The 27,032-nt window shown below is 48.9% G+C and overlaps 1 protein-coding gene across 50 annotated transcripts in view; it reads right to left on the bottom strand.

Annotated features, from left to right (window-relative positions):
* Positions 1-2,198: 2,198 nt before the first annotated feature.
* NACA (nascent polypeptide associated complex subunit alpha) overlaps positions 2,199-27,032 on the bottom strand; it is a 140,364-nt gene continuing 115,530 nt past the window's right edge. For all 50 annotated transcript variants that reach the window (XM_069653480.1, XM_069653491.1, XM_069653482.1 and 47 more), the window contains one exon: positions 2,199-2,337. In XM_069653480.1, coding sequence (XP_069509581.1) covers positions 2,323-2,337 — 15 coding nt within the window. In that variant the 3' untranslated portion in view covers positions 2,199-2,322. The remainder of the gene's footprint in view (positions 2,338-27,032) is intronic.

Genomic DNA, 27,032 nt, shown 5'->3' with positions numbered 1-27,032 from the left:
GAATTTAGCTCTAGGGTTAAAAGGGCTTTCATCCTGTGGTCTTCTGGGTGTAGGTTCTGAACATTAAACAAACCTGTCCAGCCTTTCCATGCAGTCCTCAAACTTTTCTCTAGTCCAGACTGACTACCTAGAATGGTGTAGAGGTGGAAAAGTGTCTCTAGCACTCGCTTCCGTCGAAAAGTGTAGAGATTTCTGCATTAATGCGAAGCAAGTCCTCCTTCATAGAATTCCTCTGGCGGGACCGATGAAGGTGGGGTATCCCCCACTCCAGAGTTTTTCTTTCGACGTATGAACATTTTATATCTCGGCAGCTCTTTGGGCCTTTCGGAAACCTTCGAAGAGTCCCTAAACTGCAGTCTTTGAGAATCGGCAGACACGATTGCCAGGCTGTCTGCAACCTCCTCCTCAGACGGGAGGCACGTAGTTACAGCCGGCGATTGTAAGGGAGTCTTTTGGCAGAGCCGGGGGGCCTTGCCTTTATTGGCCATCCTTTCCGGTAGCGCCTGGTCTTGAGTTATCGCAGTCTTCGGCGGAGCCAAAACTTTATTGCCGTTGTACGCCTTCTTGTGATGCGTGTCGATGGAACTATGTATTTTTGGGGTAGCACCCTTTGTCTTGATTGCCCAGTCGCGAGGCGCATATGCGACTGCAGGGAGGGCTGCCGATCCCAGTAATTGGCGGGTATCGCCGGAGTTACCGGTGTACCCATTAGCTCCGAAGTCGTCTTCGACGTAGTCAAAGTAAGGACTGGGGTTGTGCGTTTAGTGCCGTGCACGTGTCTGTCGCCGAGGTGTGACTTCCCCATAGCAGAGCTTATGCCGTGCTCATCGGGGCCGGGGACAGACTATGCGGAACGCGAGCGTTCCGTCGAAAGGTGAACAACCTCCGGTTTGGAGGTCTGATAGTCACTCTAACAGTCGTCACATTCAGTGGTAGCAGCTTGGCCTTGGACATACCGCAGGCCGCCCACCGTTTTACCCTAAGCTCCTTTAAGGCCTTAGGGTGGAGTAGCTTACAAGCCACACTCCCTTTGTGATCGAGGGGCAAGCACTGGTTACACCATCTGTGCTTATCCTTCCATGGGAATTTGCTTACAAATAGGGCAAAATCTAAATAGCTGAGGGTACACAAAGTGACTAAGACCCAACGGGAAAGAGGAAGGAAAGGGGAATGCATTTTCAGTTTGAAAAGAAATGTCCACCCCGACCCCACTCTCCCTACTGTATAGGCCGGCGGAAGGCCGGGCCACGTGGTTGGCAACGCCGACAGAATCACTGCCTGAAGTTCTCGCAGGTCTTCGGCGGAGACTGGAACAACCGTCGAGATAAGGGACAATCTACTATTTTATAGAATTATTTGACAAAAGGTCAGTTGGACAATAGCAATGGTCTTTACGAACTCGGCATAGGGCTGACCAGTTATCTGGGTGGAAAAAACAATGAGGGATCTTGGATACACTGCACGTCACGTAGGGATAGTGTTACAGGCATGCCAATGTCGACGTCCCCTTTTGATTCTCAAAAGACAAGATGCAATACTCTGCGGTTAACACTGGATGTCGAACTATACACACCAGGTGATTCTAAGCAGAACATCAGAATTACCATTACTATGAAAATCTTACCTTTCACTGGGGGGAAAAGCATTTGCCTTACATCAAGCCTCTAGTTGTTGACAGAGGGTGAATAGGCCTACAATAGGCAAACTGTTAATGTAGACAAATGAACAGTTTGAGTTGTTTTAAAGCACCATGAACAGTCCCACTCTCCAACAATGCAACAGCTCAGGATGGCTTTTTGTAGGAATGAGTTCTATAACATTAAGAAGCCTGTTAGTTTTACAACTGAATACTAAAGAACAGATTGGAGAATGATTGAGACTCAAAAAGAAACTTCACCCCAAAGAAACCCTTACTCAAAACTCACTGGAGGATGTTACCAGCATTTTGTCAATGGATTAAAATGTGCACTTGCTTTGCCAACGAATTAACAAAAACTGTCGCTAAACAGAGGTGTGGGGGGAGATTAACTACACAAATAATTTCACAAGATTGGCCAACCTGCACCAGATCTTTCCCAGACGTTGAGCACCCAACTGATATGCCTTTCCAGTAATACATGGGCAGTACCAGCAGTGAGCCACCTATTAAAGCTTACTCAGTGTTTTAATGAAAACATGCAAATTAGAAGCAGAAACAGTTTTTCGTCACCAACAATAAGCCACGACTTTATTAAATCCATAGAAATAGTACAAATTCAGCTCATCCACTCTCCAGCAGCTCACCAAAAAAAAAAAAAGAAAAGGGGGACACCTCAATCTTGATTACATCGTCAACTCCTGTAAAGACAAAAAAAAACATTACTTTATGGTTACTAAGAAAAGTGGAATCTACAAACTGTTTCACATGCATCAATGTAAAGTGATTGCTAGGCAGGAGAGGCTAACCTTGAATACTAGGCAAATGACCAAGTCATCGAATCTGGAGAGAAAGTTGCCTGGCTTGAAAGGTTACATAATGGGCCTCATTACCAGTTTGTTGGTATATGGGTGGTAAATCCACCAAAATGAATTGCTGTTACTGCCACTTGGTTCGGCAGTAAATACAAGTGGTGGCGGTGGTGCAAGGCCCCCATTTATAGGGACTCAATGGGGCTTTTTCGGCTAAATTACTGCAGAGTTATGTCTGTCGTAATTACACCAATTTTACCTATTTTTCGGTGGGGAGGAGGAGGATTTACCTCCAGCATGATGCTGGAGGTAAATCCATACTCCAGGGCCATACTAAATTCTGTTAGCGCCAATTTTATCCAGCTCTGCAATACTTTTAACGAAGCCCACTGAGTGAACATGATCCTGTGAAGTTAGCCAACAAGGAAGGCGTTGGCAAGCCAAATCCAAGTGACTGGGACAGGGGTTGGGTGGGCGTTAGTGGGGGTTGGTGAGAAGTCAAGTATAATCCCAAGCCTGCTTTTCTCTCAACACAAACCCATTTGCATTATTTCGGTTAGATAGTTTGCTTACACTGCCCTAGCTTGCAACCCAAACAGAACAGTCTTGTTCAGCAATACACTGTTGACTATTAAGGTCGATAGTCAAAGTCTCAACATGATGGTCACTGAAAATATTTTAGCATCTTGCAGGAAGATCTAATAGGGGGAAAAAGTTAGTGAGGGCTGTGACTTGCCACTAAACCACCAGGAATAAGTACATTAGTATCTAGGGGGTGTTATTATGCTGTATTCATCAAGATAAACAACTAAGTGTCCAAAGAGCACCAGCTCAGCAAAGAAATGAAACGAATTCCGATTTTTGTAAAAGTTACTCACCATAGTGACAATCTCCTTTCTGATCCTACTAAATGTGATCTCATGTCCAGAATGAGACATGCAACTGCAATTTTCTGACAGTGGTGCAGAAAGACATGCAAGAACTCTGGCCCATGCTCCAAGCCCCTACTGATAATACATATGAATTATCAAGGAACCGACTTCTAAGAGGAGTGTTGTAAATGGGGCCATTATTCAGATAGGCAGTCCCTGTGCAGGTTGCCTCTACAAAGATTACACTTATTGTATTGGTGAGGGGGAGCCAAACAGTAAAGGGGTAACATGCCAGTACATTAAAGGGGACATTTGGAGGCCAGGGAGACAAGACAGATTTAGGCAATGGGCCAATATTTTCAGTAATGGAATCTTCATGGGTACAACTAATTCACATAAGGGTGAAAAGGGCATTGGGAGCCTGAGGGGAGGGGTCAAGTGTGCCCATTCACTGCAAGCAGGTGGAGCATTCCAGTTATGGGCTGGGCCAATGCAGTGAAAAAAGCATCCTCGGGTGGGGGACAGGAGGAGGTGCACAGGGCCAGAAAAGGATTAGAGGTGCTGTCAGCAGGATAGTTGGGGGAGCGGGGTGGGGTAGGAGGAACTTTAACAGGGAGCCATTTTGCATTAGGAGCCACCTGGCATGGTGGCAGAAAGCAGAGGCAATTTAGAAAAATAATCAGTGTATCCAAGAGGACTACCATCTATTAGCTTGGGAATAACAACGGGGCAGTGAGCCAACCAAGAACAGCCAAAAGGAGGAACTAGAAAGGAGACACAGGATCCAGGGCCCTGTCAGTATAGCCACAACTAGCCCAAGAAAATTAGCAGCTAATCTTCACAAAATAAGCCAGCAATTAAAGTTGCAACTGAGATTGAAGTGTGTACAGGGTCTTCCCTGGATATGCCCCTTCATGTGCTGGCTGATCCAAGAAAGCCCTTTAATCACGCACCAGGTAGTGCGACAATCCTCCAGATGCCAATCACGCACCAGGTAGTGCGACAATCCTCCAGATGCCATCACTTCGTCCCAGAGGGGAACCTCTTTCGATGAGTCTAGGGAGGTACAGCCTCTAATCAAGTCCCCCGAGGGGTGCCAAAATGCAGGAGGACCTCATGGGGAGGCACTCCCCTCCTGGGGAGAAGGACGAGAGTCTGGAGGACTGCCCCTTTAACTCCATATCCCATAGGGTAATACCAACACCAAAACCTGCTCTACTTATGATACAGTCGGGAAAACAATGTGTTGTAAACTGTCAACCAATCTCCGTCACTGTCCTTATCACAATCACAGCAAGATTATTGCAAGCAAGCTGCCATCAAGTAGAAAGAGTGCTCGACCAGCTGTCCAGACTATTTAAACCCAACAATAAAGGTGGTCTTGGTTCTGTTCTAAATCAGAGATCAAACGAGAGACCAGAGGTGGCCTCGAAGGAGAACCCAAAGAAGGGGACGGGACTCCCGAGAACGTCAACTGCATGCAGGATGGGTTCATTGGAACACACAAGCATGTTGGGGATGTTGGCGGTAGCAGCAGTAGAAAGTGGAGAGGACGTTGTGCAAGGCAGGTCGTCTGCAGTAGCAGGAAGTAGAAACCAGAGGACAGCGAGAGACCGAGGAGAGTTGAAACCAGTCCAATGCCCTACAAGCCCAGGAGGGGGAGACCGGTTGAGATTAAGGTGGACCTATTGAGAAGAGGTCAAGTGAAGTGGAAAAGACCGAGCGCCAGACGCCCACAGAGCATCTTGATAATTGAGAGCTAACATCAGTGGAACAAAGGTGCGATAGTGGCGTGACCAGTTGTGGGTGGACTGTGCGGTCTGAGAACAGCCCCGAAACCTCCAGCACTGGCCTACTGCGGAGCCATGTAGGCGACTACACAAGGCAAATATGTAAGTGACAATACCAAGGAGACTTACTTTGAACCCTGGGCTGGTCCTCCAGTATTTGCCTCCTAACAATCGAAGACGTGGATCCGAGCATCATTGGCAAGAGCAGTATTTTCCAGCTGTACAGCCCAGAAACTGCCATTCTCCTGGGCACGTACCTGTGAGCCAGGGGATACAGTTTGCGACACGACTGTACGCAAGAGATGGTCTTCGTTTTTGTCAACAACAGATCCCACCAAGAGTCATCCCCTTTCAAACTAAAGGGACATGCAGTCTTTCTGTTTACGTTAACACCAAAGCCCCCTGTTAGGGAGCATTTTCAGTTTCTGGTCTAATTCCCTTTAACCTGAGAGACCCAAGCACTTTTGCTGGACTCTGGACTTTGATTTTAATCTGAGTGAGTGGCTTTTTATGCCACTCACTCGGTTTCTGACTGGAATTTTTATTGGGTAATGGAATCTGGTAAACTCCATAGGCATCTGCTGTAACAGCACCCTCTGTGGAGAGCCACTGAGAAGTCCATTGGACTTCACTTAATGTTTAAATACATTTTCTTGCGTGAAGTACAGTTACCAAGAATAGTGAGAACTTGCATCTTACTTACCTTGTCTTTTGTGGGTCCAGCACACACCACCCTAGGTGGAGTGCTGGGGGGCTACATTGTAACTCCTTATCCCACTTCTCATGTAACTTAGTTACATGAACTGACAAATGGCTGGTGGCAGTGGTTCCTTTTGACTACCTTTTGTGCAGGGTACTAGCAGGCTGATTTGGCAGCTGCAGTGCAGAACCCATGGTTTTTGGAAATGGCTTCTTTTTTGTCATTTTTAATTTCTCAATTCCTTCTCGGCTTTTACTACGGTTTATGCTAGCTTTGAGTCTTTTGGGTGTTTTGCCTTTGGCGGGCCTCAGCCCTGAAGCACCCCCAGGCTCCAGTGTGTCTGGGAAGGCAGGACGTGAGAGAGGAGACAAACTTTGCTGTCCTTTGTCTGTAGGAATGCCTGGCTGAAATGAGTCCTAACTGGACGGCTGGCTGTCCTGGAGGACAGCCATCCCCCGGTGATTGCCAGCTGTATGAAATTCTGCATAAAAGACAAATATCTTGAGATTACAGGCAGAGTCGCCCACTGGAACAACAAGACATCTGACGCAGAGGACGAGCAGAGACGCCAGCAGCAGCTTCAAGGACTGCGAAAGCACTGGTGAACCCTTGCAGCTGTGCGGACCCCATTTTCACATCGACAGGGAAAATCTGCCAAGGAGGACTTCCTCCCTTAAGCTGTGGGACCAACTAGCCTCGAGACCCCGCTTCATTTTGGCTCAACTCTCTACTTGCTGTGACCTTCCCGGGCTGCAATATCTTAATACCTGGGGTACCTGAAAACCATCGAGTGAATCATCTTTTGAAGAACTAATCTGGCTGAAACTTTGCTGGGATCTGTGGGGTTCTACAGAAGCAGGAATTCTGTATCAAAGTCAACTCACCATAGTTCAGGACCGAGTGACTGAGGAAAATCCAACCAGGTAAATTCGTTCCTCCTTGGTGCTGAGAAATCGGTACCAAAACCACAAATGGCTGCTGAAGTGAGTGAAATCCATTGCTGCAAAGTCCCTCTCCCGAGTGCTGCAGCAGAAGCCCACCAAACGTCCCACCTTTTGTCACCACGACCAAGGAGCAGGACTCAGGAAAGAAGCCAGCGAGCTGGAGGTACTGTGGGGCTTGAGGTGCAACTACCTTGTGCCATTTTCAGTGCTTCCTGGTTTGGGAAGTGCTGTTTTCACCCATCTAGAGTTGACCTCAACTCCCTTGCGCAGGCCTTGCAGCTTGTGCACCATTAGGTAGGCTCATCTTGAGATCCTGGGATTTTTCAAGAACCACTGTGTAATTAACTTTCTCTGAAGAACTGCTTCAGAACTAGAACTTGCCACTTGACTTTGGTTATCTTGGTTCCCTAAAGTCTACTCTTCTCAACCCTATTGGATTGCCAGTGCTGGTCCCTCCATAGGTTTTAAATTGTGTAACAATTTTCTGCTAGGAAACCTACTACCTACATTCCTCCTTCGTCCCCTCTGAAACCAACTGAACACGCGTCTTTAGGAAATCTAAGAATTCTTTGTTTCAACACTCTGCTAAGAAACACTGGCTTTGAAAGGCCAGCGCAATGGACACGTCTGTTCCTCGTCCCAGTTGGACAAGGTAAAGAAAGCAGAGAAAGTAAAGCAAGAAGAGAGCGAAAGATAGATAGCCGGGAAGAGGCTTGCAAAGAACGAGCTAGGAGAAGAGTCATTCTCAGAGCACAACTGGGGTATTGTGGGAAACCTGTGCTCTTGGATTGTGAAGCTTGGGAGAACACTGCGCCTTGATACTCGTACCCAGGTTGAGAGAGTAATTCTCCTGGGCTGTAGAAAAAACTCATTAGATAAAAATTGTTGTTAGTGGTAGGGATATAATAGGAGTTTGGACGAGCAGTGAACTTTATGATTTGGACTACAGACTTCCTGAGTTGGTTTGTTGAGTTAGGGAAACCACCTCTACCTAGGTATAGATTGGTTTGTTGGTGGTTAATAAAGGTTTACAGCAATCACTATACTCTGGTCAGACTCCTCATTCCATGCCGGCACAGGGGACACACAAAGGCTAAGGCAGCCTGACCATCAGGCTGGCCTGGAAAAACACCAATACTCCGGTCCAGCCGCAATGGTTGCGTACAAGGGCTGCCGGGACAAGAACCCATCCTAAGTTAGTCTAAACCATAGTAGGTCCAAAGCTGGGCTTGAAGTGAGAGTACGTTCGCACAATAGCCATTTCAGCCTGCCTCATGGTCCAAGTAGACAAAAAGCTGCCAGAAACAATGGCCTGGGAGTAGGGCTTACTAAAATGCATTCGTACCTCAATGGCCCCATCACTTCTACAGTTCAGGAAAGAGCTCAATACCGTCCCAACACCTAGGTCCACAAACGCTGCACTCCCCACCTTAACAGACTGATGTGCTCCCCACTATCTCCCCCTGGTTGCTTGAAGATCCCCCTCCATCCAATTGCCCGCCCTCTGTTGGGTCCCCACTCTTTCTCTGCGGGTGTGGAGTTGAAAGGATGTCCAGCGCCGCATCCCTTGGAGGTGTCCAGGGGTTGGGGGACTCCGCACCCACAGCAGTCGGCATTCCCACCATCGTCCCCCTCGATTCCACAGCCGTCCTCTCTTCGTCTGAAGAAGAAATATCTGTGCCACGGAAGCACGGTAGAGGCCTCCACCGCCCTCGTGTCCCGAGGGGACGGAGCTGGGCTCAGGGCAGGCCTCCTGTTCTCCAGTGTTTTCTCCACAGGCTTGCCCGAAGCCTCCCATCTGGGAGGAAGGGCCACTCTGGCCGTCGCAGGGGTCCCCTGGACCAGGTCAGCCCCTTTCACCTTAGAGAGGGCAGCCGCCACTAGCTCGATTGTCGAGGACGACTTCTCCTGTACTACCTGGGCCTTCAAGGGTAGGTCAGACACCTTACACTGTGCCCCTTATCCCGGTGTTTAGCCGATTTCCTCTGCGAGGAGGAGCTGGAGCGATGACTTGAGATGGAGGCAGACTGCAAAGATAAGCACGACCTACTCGTCGCGGCAAACCCAACGGAAACGAACTTGCGTTGCTTGGTCTTGTTTTGGGCCCCCACGGATGGAGCGCCCTCAAAGGATTTAGAAGCCCACTCCTTGGATCGGCCGGTCCTGGGTGAGGCATGCCCCTGCTTGCCATACCAGGTAGATGCCTTGGTGTTGAGCCATGTTGCCAATCTACTGTGCCGATCCTTACTGTGCGTTTGGTGAATCCCAGGTAAATTTCGCAATCCGCTTACTTGTGATCTGGATGGAGACTGAGGCACTGTGAGCGTTTGTCCTCCACAAATACATTCCTCAATCCGCAGCTGGAGCAGAGCTTGAAGAGAACCTCCAACATGGTCCGGCGTGCAGTGTATGGCTGATGGCCTTCTGGACTCTTCAATGAAACTGCTTGCCCTTGAGGGGCGATGAAAGACGCCGACAGATCCCTGCTTGTCGGTCAAAAGAACGAAAGAGCTTACAGGCTCCATTTGACAAAAATAGGAACTTAATAAAAAAGCGCCAAAACGCAGAAAAGCTCTGAGCAAAACACAAGGCCTCCCAACGCTTTAACGTGCAGCAAAAATCTGAAGATGGCTGGTAGAGGGCAGTCATTGGCAGGGGGCAGAATGACCCAGAGACCAGTGATTGGTTGTGAGGAGAAAGACAGTTCAGAAGTGAAACTGAGGTTTTCTTTACCGAGGATTCCCAGCCTGACTGGGAATATTCATGAGCATGTGAATCCATGCCAGACCCCATCCCATGCTGGAGAAGTAAAAATATTAGGTTTCTACCTAGATTCAGTTTTAACCCCAAGTAAACAGGTGAATGCCATGACCTCGGCTAATGCTTACAATTGTAAGCTAATTAGGGCCAGTAAGCCATTCTTATCCAGAGAAAGCTGCATCATACTAGCCAATGCCCTTATCCTCTCGAAGTTAAACTACTGCAATGCCTTGTACCTGGGTGCGAGTAAGTACATTGTGAATAAAATCCAAATTCTCCAGAACATTGCCCTTAGAACTGCTCTGGGCATACCTAGGAGAGAGCATATTTCGGAGTTGAGGAGACAGAACAAATGGCTTTCCATCAAAGACAAAATTCAGCTTAAAACGATCTCATTAACACAATTGTATCAATAACGCTGCACCACTTTACCTTGGAGAGAATGGTTAAAGAATCCACCTCATGCCCTAACAGAACAGTCAACTCCTTTTGTCTGGTCATTCCCAGATTCAAACTAAAAAAGCTGGAGGAATACGCTTCCCTGTTATGGCTGCCCAGACATGGAACACACTCCCTCATTCCCCGAGAGTTGGCCAATCCTTCTACAACTTTAGGCGCAACACATTTAATTGGCTCAGAACTAATGACTTGATCTAGATTTGACCCCATCACCTTCTGTACATATTTTATCGGCACTATGTAAATGCATCATCCTGTATACCTACTCTGTAATCTTATGTATATTATAACTGTTTCACTGTGTACTTCAGATTTGTAAATGTATGCAACTTCAAACTTAAAGTATTCTTGTAACCTGCTTGCGCCCAGATACCCCCGGGTTTGGTGCACATGCAAACAACTAAAGGGGCCATATCATGCACCACAAAGTTATCTTTTCTACTCCTGCTCAGGACCATGTGTGTATCATGACCACTAATGTGGTCAGGAATCACCCTTTGCCCACGAAATATGACCTCAACACTACGCCTAGGACACAGCATCTCACTATCCATGCCATTGACACTACCCTCAACTGATTGCATTCCACCGTCAGCATTCTTGCCTTCAAACTGCATCCACACCCTTGCTCACCACACCAGCTATGCTATACAATCCTAATTCCATCTCCCCAGCCCAATGGATCAAACAATTTGCCACAAGACCTACACCCAATCAACCGTGCTCAATGAAAAACAGGAACGCAAGACTAGGTTCCAGATTTCGATTCATGCCAGTTCATTCATCACCCTACTCCAAAAACACGACCAAGGTAGTTTACACCACAAAGAATACAATAAACAATGTTACCTCGTCTAGGAAAACATTTCCCCCATTAAAAGTAAGGCAATCAAAACTACCACTCAGATGAAACGCGCACTCAATGCCAGATCCTTGCCTGCCCAGGCATTAGATATTGCTGGTGTATAAAATCACACAACCTTTAGCAATCAGAGACCTGGCTTCATGCAGCGGCAGAGCCTTCACTCTCTTGCCATCCCTGAGGACTATTCCATCTTTCTTGACGGAGGATCAAATTAAAGGCGGGGGTGTCGCCTTTATTGCCAAAACCACACCCTTGGCCTGAGGCATATACCAAGCCAAACCATTTCTTCAGCAGAACTGTCCATTTAGCTTCCGATAGCAGCATCCCGAACGATCACCATCCACTTCATATATAGACTGCCTGGGCTGCTATCCACCTAGAAGACATCTCTCGCCTCCTCACTGCCAACACCAAACCAGGATCACAAATTATTCTAATGGGCGATCTGAACCTAGGCTTCCAGGACCCGAAAGATCTCAAGGCGCTAGCCCTCGCTAATACGATCTGAGAACTAGGCTTTCTCCATCGCATCACCGAACCCACGCACAACAAGGGAAGAACCCTAGATTGGTTGGCCGACCTTTGCAACATAAAAATCCTGTCCCACACACCTTGGGCCTGGTCGGACAATCACCTTATCTTATTTACCATTAAGAAAGGCAATCAGCTCATCCATCAGGACCCATCTCCACCAGTATGCACCAGGAATAATCGCAACATAACAATTGAGAAACTACTGCCCCTGTTACAGTCCATCACCAACCCCATTACTACTCATACAGACCCGACCGTCTTAGTGGATCTATACAAACGCACCTTACTTGTTGCCATTAATTCAATATCACCACTAAAACCATGTAAAGCCAAATACTGCGCACATCTTAACTCGCGGTTCACCCCACAACTTAGATCACTATGCAAACTAAAAGGAGGGAATAGTTTCTTACCTGTAACTCCATTTCTCCAGCATTGGTATCTTTCATGGATTCACATGCTTAGAATATTCCCCGTCGTCAGACTGGGACCCCTCGGTACACATATAGCCTTTTCCTATAGGAAAACTTCCGACACTTTTGTGTCCCAGCTATGTCCTTTTAGGACCCGCCTACGCATGCTCCGTAGGTCGTCCCAGTACAAGAGGCCCGCCCCCGCGGCTACCCTTCAGATTTCGGCCCCTCCAAAGTAGGAAGGGTTAAACTTATCAGTCAAATACATTGCATTCTGGGGAGGCTGGCGGGCGCATGTGAATCCATGAAAGATACCAATGCTGAAGAAATGGAGTTACAGGTAAGAAACTATTCCCTTCTCCAGCATTGGATCTTTCATGGATTCACATGCTTAGAATAGATTGTATAGCAGTAACAGTAATATATCCTCACCATAATACACAATGCATATGTACAGCAGGAATACGTTAACTCATATAACCTTACCCACATAAAGTATACCGTCATCAAAAGGTAGAAAACAGATTCTCCACAGCGTGTAGCTTACCTTACTGACAGATGGCGCAGGACAGCTCTTCCCATCTGCACCTCGTCCGCATGCTGCCTGGCATGGCAGTAGTGGTGGGTAAACGTGTGGGGCACTGACCATGCCGCAGCCTGGCATATGTCCGTCAGCGGAATTCCTGCCCATAATGCGGCTGAGGAGGACGTTGATCTTGTAGAATGGGCTCTAGGATGTCCTTGCAGTGACAAAACGCAATCGTCGATGAGACCCATCGAACCAATCCCTGTTTAGAGATTGCTTTTCCTCTCGTCGACGGACCATATGCGATGAACAGTTGTCAAGTAGACCGGAGTTCCTGTGTACGATGTAGGTAGAATTTCAGAGCCCTCTTAACGTCCAAGGTATGAAGAGCTTTTTCTGCTGTCGATGGGGTCGCGAAGAAAGTAGGGAAAACAATGGACGAGCGTTTGTGATACACTGTCGGAACTTTTGGGACGAACGTCGGATTAGTTGCCAGGACCACTTTGTCCTTAAAGAATCTTAAGTATGGCGGGTCTACGACCAGTGCTTGCAGTTCCGAGATGCTCCTAGCTGATGTGATAGCAATCAAGAATGCCAACTTCTACGATATGAATTTTATGTCGGACGTGGCCATAGGCTCAAAAGGCGGTTTCATTAAGCCTGCCAACACTGTGTTGAGACTCCAAGTTGGAGGGAAACGGTTTACCGGGGGAAAAGTTCGAAATAAACCCCTCATGAAGTGTTTTACAAGTCTGTCGCTAAACAGAGGAGACGACTGTCTCTTCCTCGTGAACCTCGAGATGGCCGCCAGGTGCACCTTTATCGATGTGAAGGATAAACCCCTCTCCGCCAAGAGAAGCAGGTAAGGTAGAACTTGTTCCGGCGTCACCAACAACGGTTGTAGGCCTTGTTGTCCTCGATACCACTCACAGAACCTCCGCCACTTATAGGTGTAAGATTTGTTTGTAGAAGGGGCTCGAGCCGCCTGCAGAATTTTTTGACAATCCTCCGAAACGTCTAAAGCACCGAACTCCAAAAAGTCAGGAGCCAGGCTGTAAGGTTGAGACTGTCCGGGTCGTGATGCCACACTGTGCCTTTGTCCCGGGATAGTAGGTTCGGGACTCTCGGAAACGCTATAGGATGTTCCAGCGACAGGTGAAGCAGGTCGGAGAACCACGGTTGCCGCGGCCAGTATGGTGCCAGTAGAATTACCCGGCAACTGTATCTGCGTATCCACTGTATTGTCCTTCGTATGAGGGGGAACGGGGGAACAGCATAAAGGAACATGTCCGTCCATGGGAAGGAGAATGCCTCCCCCATGGAACCCTCCTGAGGCCATCTGCTTGCGAATTGCTCCCATTTCTTGTTGTCTTTGGTCGCGAAGGCGTCCAGAGGGGGGTGACCCCATTTCTCGAACACTTTCATCAGTTGAACTGTGTCCATTTCCCATTCGTGTATCTGGGCCATGCTTCTGCTGAGCGAGTCTGCTTGCGAGTTCCTCACTCCCGGGAGGTGGTGAGCCACGATGGAAATTTCGTGCTTTAATGCCCAATGCGATGTTTTCTGGGCCTCTATGGAAAGCGTTCTTGATCGCGTCCCTCCTTGTTTCCTCAGATAAAACATGGCCGTTGTATTGTCGGTCAGTACTCGGGATCTCTTGATGTGTGGTAGGAATGCCTTCAAGGCCCATCGTACTGCTCTGAACTCCAACACATTTATGTGTAGGAGTGACTCCGTTGGAGACCAGCGACCTTGCGTTTGGAGAGAACCCATGTGAGCTCCCCATCCGGTTAGGGACGCATCCGTTACTATGGTTCGCTGAAACTCCGGTTCCTGTAGGGGTACACCGTTGTTCAGATTGTGGAAACTCTGCCACCACTGAAGGGTCCGAAGCAGCTCGTCGATGGTTATCTTGTCTGACCATGATCCTTGGGCCTGCGTCCATCGGTCCGCGAGGAATTCCTAGACTGGCCTCATGAATAGGCGACAGTTTGCCACCAGATGGATGCAGGATGCCATGGCCCCTAGGACCGAAACGTATTTTCTCACTGAGAGCTTGGTGTTTTGACGTAGTCGGCTCGCCAGCTGATTGAGTTTTGAGGTTCTGTCGAGAGAAGGCTTCCCTAGCCCTAATTGGGTCTCGAACTGTGCCCCCAGGAATACCAGCATTCTCGATGGCCGCAGAGAGGATTTGTCGAAGTTTATGGCGAATCCCAGCTGTTGTAGAAGCTGCATGGTGGCTTGTAAACTTGTGTTGGTCGACGCTGAGGAGGATCCCCTTACCAGCCAGTCGTCGAGGTATGGGTATACATGGTGGCCTTGCTTCCTTAGCCAGGCCGCCACTGGAGCCAGGCATTTCGTGAACGTTCTGGGGGAGGTCTTGAGCCCAAAGGGAAGAACCGTGAACTGGTAGTGAGTCCGCCCTATTACAAATCTCAGGAATTTCCTGTGTTTCCGACACATTGGAATATGGAAGTACGCGTCCTGTAAATCCAGGGACGCTAGAAAATCCCCTTCTTGAACGGCGCGGATCACTTCCTGCAGAGTGAGCATTTTGAATTTTAGGCTCTTTAAAGATTTGTTGAAATCGCGTAAGTCTAAAATGGGACGCCATTTGCCGTTCGGCTTTTTTACGACGAAGTATCTTGAGTAGACTCCTTGACCTCTGTGATGTTGGAACTAATTCTATCAAGCCCTTTGCTAACATGAGTGTTATCTCTTGTTGCAGTATCCTCAGATGGGAATGAGCGGTGAACGCAGGTGGAATGTGCGGAGCACCCATTGATCCGTCGACATATGCTGACACTCTTCCCCCCAGAACGGTGTGTTGTATGTCACTGCTGGTCTTTATTTTGCTTGTCTCTCGACGACGATGGATAGGATGGTCTTTCCCTGGACGTCTGGAAGTTACGGCGTCGGTTTGCCGTTTGGGAGGCACGCCTGTATCCCTGGGAGGGGTAAGCCGACCTGCCAAAGGATCTGTCCCCAGACGCAGAGAATCTGGAATTACCTGAAGCCCCTCTAAAGGGACGAAAAGACTTGTAGCTTCGGCCACTCTGGAGGGCACCCAATGAACTTGCCGTGTCCGAGTCCTCCTTCATTCCCTTTAGGGCTTCGTCCACCTTCTCACCAAATAGGTCTCCCTCAAAAGGCATATCCAATACTTTGTATTGTACCTCTGGCCTGAAGTAGGTACATTTAAGCCATGACGGTCATAATACGACCCCATTATTGACTTGCTTGAAGCCTGACTCCGCGAGGTAAACCGCGATATTTATTGCGTGATTTGAGGCTTCCTCACCCTCTCGGACAAGTAACATCGCTGCCTTCCTATGTTCTTCCGGAAGATGATCAAGCAACGGAGCTAGCCTGTGCCACATCTGTCGTATCTGGCTACAATCGCCAGAGTTTGCGGCCTTTACTGTGCTTGCTCCCACGGAAAGCGCTTTTTTGCCAAAGGCATCCTGGCGTCTCGCTTCGTTTTCAGGCGGAGTCGTGCACTTGTGCTGGGCTTTCGCCTTCCTCGCCGCTGCCGCCGACACCACCGAGTCTGGTGTTGGTTGGGAGGATAAACACTTGGGGGTAGACTCTGGAGCCTTAAACTTTTTCTCTAGGCGTCCTTTCACTGCCGGCTCTGTAAAAGGGTGACACATTGTCTGCAACCCCTCCTTCCACATGTGGTCAAGTATTGGTATTGAGAACACAGACCTCCTTCTCTTACCCATGTGGTCGAACAAAAACAGTCCTTTTTCTGTTCTTCCTGGGACAAACCAAAAATTCTTTACACTCTTTCTCCATCATAGAATGGAATGATACAATGTCGTGCGGAGGGGATGGGTGAGCTGGGCTTCTAGGGGTTTCCAACTCCACCTCTGGCTCCCAGGTTGGATCCCTGGAGGGGGATGATGAGATATCCGACATGGCTCTTCTGTCAGAATCCGAATCTGGCAGCTCACCTTCCTCTTGTGCCAGTGCTGAGATTGCCGTGCGTAGGTGTGTCGGTGGACGGGACGGGCCCGGCTCGTCGACGGGTGACTGTGGCACGTTTGCCTGAGGTAGTCTCTGGTCCAATGACTGTAGCAGGGACTGAAGCGTGGACAGAATTTCCAACGACAAAACAGATTGAGAAGAAGGGTAGATCCCGGTATACCGGATCCCCTCGTCGACGACTTGTCAGCCACTCGTAGTCCTAGGTCTGCTGGGCCAGCTATTCTCTCGCTCTCGTCCTCCGAGGACAGCGACACAGCCTGTTCTTGCAGTAAAGTATCCGGGGGGGATCGGATCAAAAACCTCAGGCCTCCATGCCTCCTGTAGAGCCCCCGTCGACGAGGCCATCGTCGTTGTCGTCGCCGGTGGATGCCACCGGCGTTAGTGGCAGGGTGGAGACAGATGACTGGAACGCCGTGGACGACGGTGACTTAGCAGGTGGTTTAGGCGGTCCCGCCTTTTCCCCCACTTGGCCTGCTTTTACTCGACTCGTGGTCGATCTATGATGATCGCCCGAGGAGGATTTTTGCCTTTCCTTTTCATGCTTTTTTGATGACGATTTTTTTGACGAGGAGTCTCTAGTTGAGTGACTCCCAGATGACTTTTTCCATCAGTCGAGATTTCTTCGCCGGTGGTTCCGACGAGGTAGCGCGGCGTGATGTTTTCACCGATTGTGTGGAGCCTACCTCCGAAGGGGGGTATGCCCACGCTCCATCATTCAGCCATGCCACCAGCCGTCGACTCCTGTCTTTGAGGGTTTTTGAGAAAACCCTTTGCATATGTCGCAGTTATCAGCCGAATGATGAGGGTGGAGGCAATATATACAATCCATATGTCCGTCCCCCTCGTAAACTTTTTTCAAGTCGCACATGGACGGAACAGCGTTTTTCCTGACATGGAGGACATTTTCTCTAACTCCAACTCCAGGTATACAACCTTGTACAAGGAGATCCCACTACTTTGGAGATGGTTGAAATCTGAAGGGGAGCCGCGGGGGCGGGCCTCTTATACTGGGAAGGCCTACGGAGCATGCGTAGGCGGGTCCTAAAAGGACGTAGATAGGACACAAAAGTGTCGAAAGTTTTCCTATAGGAAAAGGCTATATATGTGTACCGAGGGGTCCCAGTCTGACGACGGGGAATATTCTAAGAATGTGAAACCATGAAAGATTCAATGCTGGAGAAATTTAGAAACCCCCTGGAAGAGTCTACAGGCAGCCTCCAACAGACATTTTTAATAGCATCCCTCAACTACAAAGAGGCTATTCTCCGCGCCAAAATAAAACACATGCAATGACCCCATCACTCAAGACAAATCCAGCTCTTTTTAATAAATCCCCTGCCCCATCAACAGTTAGTTGCTCTAAAGATACTACCTGGTGCACCAATATTCAGAAAGCACTATTGGATAAAATAACGATGCTACAAAGTAAGATAGAATCCCAAAAACGCAGTCTCCTCGTTGCCTCATCTCAACTGACCTCATCTACGCCATACCCAAATACTCGCAAACTATTTAACTTCTCTCCTCTCTCTATTAAAGAGTTTAAGGACCTAATCACTAAACTCAAACCCTTAAAATGTCAGGGAGACGTTTGCCCTGCTCCCATCATTGAAGCAGCCAAGGAACTGTCTCCATTCATCACCTCCCTAATCAACCCTCATTCGAAACAAGCATAGTCCCCAACAACAAAAGACGCTTGTGTCTTGCCACTATTCAACAAGCCAAACCTAGACCCTAGCGTCCCCACGAATTATAGACCAATCACCACAGTACATTTTTTATTGAAAATTCCGGACAGTGCAGCATACCTGCAGATTCAACAAATTCTAGAAACTAACAACCTTTTTGGTCTCAGGCAGTCAGGCTTCAGACCCAAGCACGGTACTGAAACTGCTCCGATTGACCTCAATACACAAATTGAAGACCTAAAGGACAAAGGCAAACTATCCCTCCTTTTATTAGACCTGTAGGCTACATTTGAATTAGTAAATCACAAGTCCTATGCAATCACCTCACATCAGCAGAACATTTCTCTGATCAAGCCAATGCTTGGATCCAATCATTCCTTGATAACAGATCAATGAGGGTCTTTGCACCCTCCGACGAACCAGCACCAGTCACCTGTGGAGTTCCCCCAAGGATCTTGCAGGTCTCCAACCTTATATAATATGTTCACGAAGCCTTTGTCTGATGACCTTGACTATTTGTGTGTCACCTACACCAAGTATGCTGATGACACCCAAAGACTCATCCCCATCACTGGAGACTATGCAACTGACTCTATAGTACTTAATCATATCCATTTTACCATACACACCTGGATGGCTAAGCATGGACTGCCAATAAGACAGTTACTCCTCCTAGGCTCCCAAACAAACCCCAATGGACTAGATGGACGGTTTAACTCCTTCAACATTGACGGTAATATCATCAAGGTTTTTAAGGACGTGAAAACATTAGGCATCTACATTGACTCCACACCAACTCTAACAAGACAATTCAACGTGACAGCCTCCTCTACGGCATAAACCTGCAAATTACTGCAAATTAATTACTGCTTGCAGACTGTTCCTGACCACTAATTGCATAGCCATAGCTAGAGTAGTAGGCCTTTCAAAACTGAATTATTGCAATGTGCTCTCTGGGAACTAACCAACAAAACTTTACAGAATAACGCCATTAAATCAGTGCTGAACATCCCGAGATCCCAACACATCTCCGAAACTAGACGCAACCTGAAATGGCTATCTGTCGAAGGATTGCATACAAAACCCTGTCACTCACACAAGTGCCTCACGAATTTAGCGCCTAGCTATTTGTCCAACAACTTTCACGCAACAGACTGCCCCACCAGATAGGCACAGGCTCATCATTTCAAGATCCCCAGATTCAAAGTTCAGACGGCAGGAGGTAGCAGCTTTCCTGTACTAGCAGCTAAACTGTGGAACACTATGAACTCTAAGAATAGAACCATGAAAAATGTAAAAATGTGGCTCCTCACCCAAGAGACCTAGAAATCTCATTTCACCTGTACTCACGGTGGCACTTTCTCTGTACTGCATCTGTTGTATTTCACTAATCTATATGCAATTATGTAACATTATCTATGCAAGAAATGCACCCAGATGCCTCCGGGCTTGGTGCACTCTACAAATAAAATACAAATCCCTGCTGAGGGAGTCCACAATGGTGTTCGACTCCCGCCAGGAGAAAGGTGATGAGGAACATCTGTCCAACTGCCCAGTGCCACAAGTACTGTGCCCCTTTGGAGAGCGCTGGGGACAGAGGGCCCCCCCCCCGGTTCCGGATGTAGAATATGGTTTTGTCCGTCAAGATTCTCACCCTTTGCCCTTTAGAGACAGAAGGAATGACTCGAGGGCCCAGAACACTGCCCGCAGCGCCAGGATATTGCTGTGAAGATCCTTCTCTGTCTGCCACAGGCCTCTGGCGTGCAAACGTCTGGTGTGGGCTCCCCAGCCTTCCAGGGAAGCATCTGTGGTAACCATCTCCTGGTACGGGGGCCTTGGAACCCTGTGCCCCAGGTGACGGAGTGAACGCCCCATCACTGTATTGCCCGATGGAACTCCTAGTCGAGCGTGATCTTGTCTGCAAAGCTTCCGGACACCAAATTCCAGCAAGAGTCCAGTAACTCCTGAAGAGGTCGCATCCGTAACCTGCAGAGCCAGATAAGGTAGATGCATTAAGACATCATGCCAAGAAGTGACTTGATGGTCCGCACTGTGGCGGTCTTCAGTGACAGTCGTTGCTAGGCAGGAGACGTATTGAGTCTGGCTCGTAGGAACAGAGCATTCTGCGATGGCTTCAAGCAGGACTGGAAAATAGAATCCGATATCTGTCAGCAGCTGGATGTTGTCTGTGTGTCTGACAGTCAACTCTCGAATGCGGCAGTCCAGATACATGTATTCCTGGTCGACGCAGATGGGAATCCACTGGTGCCAGGCACTTCGTGAACATCCTGGGGGCCGACTTCAGCCCAAAGGGGAGGACCTTTAACTAGTAGTGCCGGCCCTGCACTATGAAACATAGGAACCTTGGTTGCTTCTTGTGAATGGGGTCGTGAAAGTAGGCGCCCCCAGCTCCAAAAACGTCAAGCAGTCTTTCATCCAGTTGAGCGAGCATGTGCTGCAAAGTGACCATCCAGAATTTTTGGGACTCAAGGTACTTGTTGAGACGCCGCAGGTCTAGAATGGGCCACCAGCCCCCAGTTTTCTTTCTGAATAAAAAGTATCTGGAATAGACTCGGGTGCACAAGTGTCTTCTTGGAACCAGCTCTTTCGGCCCTTTTTGTAGCATGGCCCGTACCCCCAAGAGTTCAAACTCCAGGGTGTCTGTGGGGGAGAGTCCAGCACCCATCTGTCTGGAGATCTTCTCTCACTCGCTGACTAATCCAGTCAGCTGGCCTCCCACCGGGGAGCATGGTTGGAAGCCTGACATCTTGGCCGGTTCAGTCCTGCTTCGGGGTGGGCGTCCCGCCTTGAGGACGATGGCACGGACCACCTCCACTGCAAGGCCTTGATACGGCCTGTGTAGGCCTCCTGGGTCGTGGACATGGAGGGCTGGCTGTACGAAGTGGAGAAACCTTTCGTCAACCTGGCCGACATTCCTATGGAGGCAGTAAAGTTAAAGCAGTGTTGCTGGAGAGTACCAAGGGAAGAGCCTGTCTTCTGTATCCGCCTTGATGGCCTGCAAGGACTTGTCGACGGACTTCCCAAAGAGGTCATCAAAGGGCATGTCCAGTACCCTCACCTGGACCTCTGGCGGAAATTTGTGGCTTGCTGCCAGCCTTTATCACAGAGGCAGAGGCACACTGTTCCCCCATCTGCCGGAACACTGTCGGCCAAGTCCAGCGCCACTGTGATGGCATGGTCCGTAGCCACGTCTCCTTACTAGAAGAGAGGGCAGGAACTCTACAATCGGGCCCAGCTTGTACCACAGTTCCCAGTCATACCTGGCCAGGACCGCTAGTTCTCTGCTGAGCGAGTCTGCGATGGTGACGCCCGCCAGGTGAAAAGGAATAAGGAACATCTCATAGGCGACGGCCCAGAACCACAAATCCTGCACCTCCCTGGAGAGCGCTGAGGATCTGGTACCCCCCCCCCCTGCTTCTTGATGTAGAACATCATGGTGGTATTGTCTGTGAAGACCCTCACGCTTTGTCTTTGAGGGATGGACGGAACGACTTGAGGTCCCAGAACACTGCCTTCAGCTCCATGACATTCATGTGGAGATCCCCCCCCCCCTCCTGGTAGCCACAGGGCTCTGGCGTGGAGAAGTCCGGTGTGGGCTCCCGAGCACTCCAGGTAAGCGTCCATGGCGACCGTCTCCTGGTATGGAGGGGCTCTAAATTTGTGCCTCCTGCAATGTCGAAACACACCCCCCACACCTTATCGCTCGACAGAACTCCGAGAACAATTGTCTGTGAAGCTTCCGGACACCTGGATCCACCGAGCATCCAGGAATTCCTGAAGGGGTCGCATTCGCAACCTGCTGCGTCGGATCAGGTAAATTGCCGAGCAGCAACTTCATGGCCAACAGCCATTGCACCTTGCCCAGCATGGCTGCTATCCTCTCTTCCGAAGAGGCCACCAGGCAGGAGATCGTGTTGATACTGGACCCCAGAAATAGACGTTCTGCAATGGTATCAAGCAGGATTTTGGATAGTTAACGGAGAACCCCAGATCCATCAGCAGCCAGACAGTCCTCTGTATGTTCGACGGCTACTTCCCTGGACTTGGCGTGGATGAGCCAGTCGTCGAGGTACGGGTACACATGTATCGCTTGCAAACGCAGATGGGCCGCCACTGGTGCCAGGCACTTCGTGAAAACCCTGGGCACCGACTTCAGTCCGAAGCGAAGGGCCTTGAACTGGTACTACCTTCACTGTACCACGAAGGGAAGAAACCGGATGCTTCTCGTGAAAGGGGACGTGGATGTACGTGTCCTCCAGATCCAGCAACGACAAGAAGTCCCCTTCCTCCAGTTGGCAAGCACGTGCTGCAATGTGACCATCCCAATTTGTTGAGACGCTGCAGGTCTAGAATGGGCCACCAGCCCCTAGACTTCTTTACCAAGAGTATCTGGAGTAGACTCTGGAGCCACGGAGTCGATTTGGAACCAGCTCCATCACCCCCTTTATTTAGCATGGCCTCTACTTCCTGCAAGAGCTGAGGGATGTGCTGCTCCTGCCGGGCCACTGCTGGTATACACAGACACTTCTGCTGGAACTCTAGTGTCCGTGGGTGAGAGAGTCTAGCACTTATCGATGGGTGGAGATCTTTTCCGGCTCGCTGACAAAGCCCGCCAGCCAGCCTCCCACTGGGTTGCATGGGCGAGGGATGCAACGTCCTGGCCGGTTCAATTTTGCTTTGGGGCTTGCGTGCCACCATGGGAGTGACAGCGGCCACCTCCGAAAGCCTTGGAACAGCCTCTGTAGGTCTCTTGGGTCGTAGACCGCGAGGGTTCATGGCACAAGGAGGACCCTCTGCCGAACCCTTTCGACAATCTGCCCGATTTTCCGCCGGAAGCACGAAAGGATAGACTATGCTGCTGAAGCATGCACAGGGCATGGGCCATCTGTCTTAATGGCCTGCAACGATTCGTCGATGGCCTTGTTAGGCAGAGTTTGTATGCAGTACCCTTTGGGACCGCTACACACAACTAAGATACAGTTGTAAGCAAAAACCAACCTTTGGTATAAGTCTCTACCAAAGTTTTTGGTAGCGAGCTGAGCAGCCAGGCTCATCTCAAGAGGGAATGTGAGCTCTTAACGATGTTACATAAAGGTCTACAATTACAAGTATTCAGATTGATACTTATACTCAAGGTTTCTTGGTAAAATTTATTACGCTATCCTTTATAAAGCATTCACAAAGTGAGGCAACTAATATCACAAAAAGTATACAATACTAATTAATAAGCAGTTGCGCTCCCTTGAAGTAGGAGCAAAATAGCATTGAAGTGCATAATAAAAGGCATAAGTTAATAAAACAAATGACATACTTACCGTAAAAGCATTTCTGGTGGTTGCATTTGCTTAGATTCACATGCTGTGCATATAGTCCGACATCCAGGGTTTACTGCAGAGTATTGCATCACATCTTTCGGGAACAGAAAGGGGACATGACGTGCCTGTAACACTATCCCTACGTGATGTGTAGTGTAACCAAAATCCCTCACGCCTAGAGGTCCCTCCGATTGTATTTTTTCTTTTGCCTAGAGGGAGCCTTATGACTATTGTGAGTGAGTACAGAAAAGAGAAAAGTAGTAAGACGTCCATGTTCCTTCCATCCGAGCGGGGAGGAAGGGTGGGCGCATGTGAATCGAAGCAGATACAACCCTCAAATGCTTTTACGGTAAGTAATGCATGTCTTCTGATGTTTGTTAATCTGCTTAGAATCCCATGCTGTGCATAAACTAGCGAGCAGTACCTGGAGTTGGATTGTGAGAAGGAACAGTAGTGAAAAGATGTTTTAGTACTGCTTGTCCCACCTGAGAATCAGACCTAGAGCGAGCGTCTAAGCAACAGTGTTTACTTTACAGAACTCCAGGTTGCCGCTTTGCAAATAGACTCAAGCAGAACATATGCTATGGAAGCCCGAGTGCCTCGAGTAGAATGTGCTCTAGGCTTGAAGGGCATTTCTCTCTTAGCAAGAGTGTAACAGAGTGATGCATTTGACAATCCACCTAGAGCCGGGCCTCCTCTGCCTGCTGCCACTGAAACGAAAAACTGATTTGTCTTTCTTAGCGGTAGAGTATTTTCCACGTAAAGCAAGACTGCCCTGCCTACATCAAGTGTGTGCAGGCTTCTTTCTCCCATGCTTGAAGGGATTTGAAAGAAAGTTCATAGTTGTATGGATTGGTTCTCATGGAACTTTGAAATGAATTTAGGCGCAAACCTATGGTGAGTGCACAGAACCACCTTATCTCTGAACTGGTATAAAGGGGTCTAACACAGAGCGCTTGTAGCTCACTTGCTCTCCTAATGGAAGTAATAGCTATTAAAAAGGCAGTCTTGTAGATGAGATCTTTAAGACTTGCTCTATGCATGGGCTCTAAAGGAGGCCCCATAAGTCTAGTCAACACAACTTTTAGGTCCCACCTGGGAGCTGGGTTAGAAATGGGAGGGTGAATTATCTTCACTCCCTCCATGAAAGCCTTAATAACTGGTATTGTTCACCACAACACTCTGTTTTGAAGTGGTGCAGGTTTAAAGCGCAGCTAAGTGAACCTTTAGAGAGTTAAAGACCAGGCTCGAGTCCAGTCAATGAGTCGGGTACAAAACAATGTGTGTGGGGGAGCAGTCAATAGGGTTGATGCTCTGAGTTGCAGACGACAAACCGTTTCCACTTACTGGAACAATAATATCGAGTGTTAGGTTTTCTTGCCTCCCTGAGTAGGTCCAAATATCTGAGGAAGTCGCAGGTGCCCAAACTCTAGGACTTCAAGAGCCAGGCCTCTAAGTTAAATGTCTGCAGGCATGGGTGAAGAGTCAACATGTTGTACGGGCAAGGCAGTCTCACGCACCGTCACCTCATGACTGGCTACATATTGAGGGATTTGAAACAGCATGTTCTGACCCTCGGAGGGGGAAGACGAGGCCGTCCGTTGTTCGAATTAGAGCCCCTAGTAACTGCTTGACCTGACTGGGGTCTATGCTGGATTTATTCTCATTGATAGAAAAACCCAGACTGAAAAGATCTATCATTCTTTGGGTATTTGACAGACAGGTTTCGTAAGAGCCTCCTGTTATGAGCCAGTCGTTGGGGTAAGGATAGACCAGGATGGATTGCCTGCGCAAGTGTGCTGCTGCCACCATTAGTACACCTTTGTAAATACCCTTGGTGCAGATGCTATGCCGAAGGGTAGTACCTTGAACTGATAATGCTCGTCTTGTATCATGAATTTGAGGTATTTTCTGTGCTCCGGCAACATTGAAATATGAAAGTATGCAGCTTTCATGTCCAGTGTTGCTATGTAATCCCCTGTGAGATCAGGGGAATAGTTACCATGCAGAATTTGTCTTTTTACAAATTTGCTCGCTGGGCGCAGATCTAATACAGGGCGCATGGGGAGATCCTTTTTGGGTACAAGGAAGTACACTAAATACCTTTGTTTACCTGTGACAGAGGTACGACCTCTATGGCTTCTTTCTCCTGTAGAGTCTACTTCCTGAAGAAGGATCCACAGATGGTCTAATTGGAGACCGACTGAACTCTACAGTACCCGTGGTCCACGGTCTTAAGCACCAACTGGTCCGTAGTTATCCCCTCCAGTGTCTGAAGGAATGATGTTAACCGGCCCCTGACTGGGAAAGCATGGGAGGGGACCCGAATCTTCGGGTCATTTTGAACCTGAGGCAGGGGAGCCTCTTGGGTTAGAGTTCCAGCCCCTTCCTTGCAATGGCGCAGACCCCTCTGGGGATACGGGGTGGTGTATCCGCTGGTTCCCTGTGTAGAGGACCAATTGTTTCCCCAAGGTGTACTGTTGTTGAGGGAAGCGTTGGCCACGAAAAAGGCACCTGGACCCATATCCTGATCTTGTGGAGGGTCTGAGTAATTTGGTCTACCGTCTTTAGTGTATCGTGCTCCTTTTTCGTGGTCTCGAGGGCCTCATCGACTGCTCTTCCAAACAAGTTGGATTCTTCCAAGGGTTTATTAATAAGTGACGCTTGTGTCTCTGGCTTGAACCCAGAGTTTCTTAGGCACGCGTGTCTCTTTAGAAGTGGGCCCTGAGCTAAAGATCGACCCGCTGTTTCAGCGGAATCTAAAGTGTTCCTAAGTATACTCTGGTTTACCTGTCTGCCTTCGGTTACCGTGGCCAGTAGAAGAGTCCATAGAGGCTCGGGAACCGCCTGTAGGCCTTCTTGTACCAAGGCCCACTGAGTGTCCGCATAGCTGGCTAACAAGGTGGTATTGTTAGAAATGTGTGTAGAAAAAGCTGCTGCGGCGGCTGTGACCCCCTTTCCAAGGGCGTAAAGCCTTTTACCTTCTTTGTTCAGGGGTGCCTCGCCAGTTGACAGAGGAACCCCTGCCCTTTTCCATGTAGTGGTCACAACCAGGGAGTTTGGGGTGGAGTGACGTCTGATTTAAAGGGGATCAGAGGGATAAGGCAGAAAAAGCTTTTCTATCCTCGGATTAACCGCTCTTGAGAGTGCAGGTGTTGACAACGAGGGAGCCAGACGCTTCTTAATGGAGTTGGAGGGGACTAGCCTGGCTGGCGGCTTCATATCCCCCACAAAGTCAGCTTCAGGGACAGCTTCATCGGTGGCGATTTTCAAATGTTCTGCTGCTTTGCGCAACATTGCGTTAAACGTCATTTGATCGTCCACTGACGAGGGCTGTCTAGTGGGAGTAGTCTGGGGGAATCCAAACACAGGGCATCAGGATCTGGTGAAGGATTTGGAGAATGCCACGGCTGAGGGTCACCCACATCCGGGTCCCCCACCCCTCTATGGGATCATGCATGTCCTCAGGATTAAGGAAATCATCCTGAGTGTCTGCAGGAATCTCTTCCTCAGTGAGGTCATAGGTGTACACATCCTCTTCCTGAGTGGGGTTAAAGTCTTGGAAATTTGGCAACAGGGTCCAAAGGGCTCTCTTCTCATGGTCTCCTTGGGGTGGTTTGCTCTGAACAGGTAACAAACCTGTTAAGCTTTCCATACAACTTTCAAACTTCTCTGGTCCAAACAGAAGACCCAGAGTGGTCTAGAGG

This window comes from Ambystoma mexicanum, chromosome 3q (genome assembly GCF_040938575.1).
Source record: "Ambystoma mexicanum isolate Mex_15411 chromosome 3q, UKY_AmexF1_1, whole genome shotgun sequence".
In the NCBI taxonomy this organism is placed as follows: domain Eukaryota; kingdom Metazoa; phylum Chordata; class Amphibia; order Caudata; family Ambystomatidae; genus Ambystoma; species Ambystoma mexicanum.
Note: the sequence above shows the minus strand (reverse complement) of the source record. Positions and strands in the feature narration are given on the sequence as shown.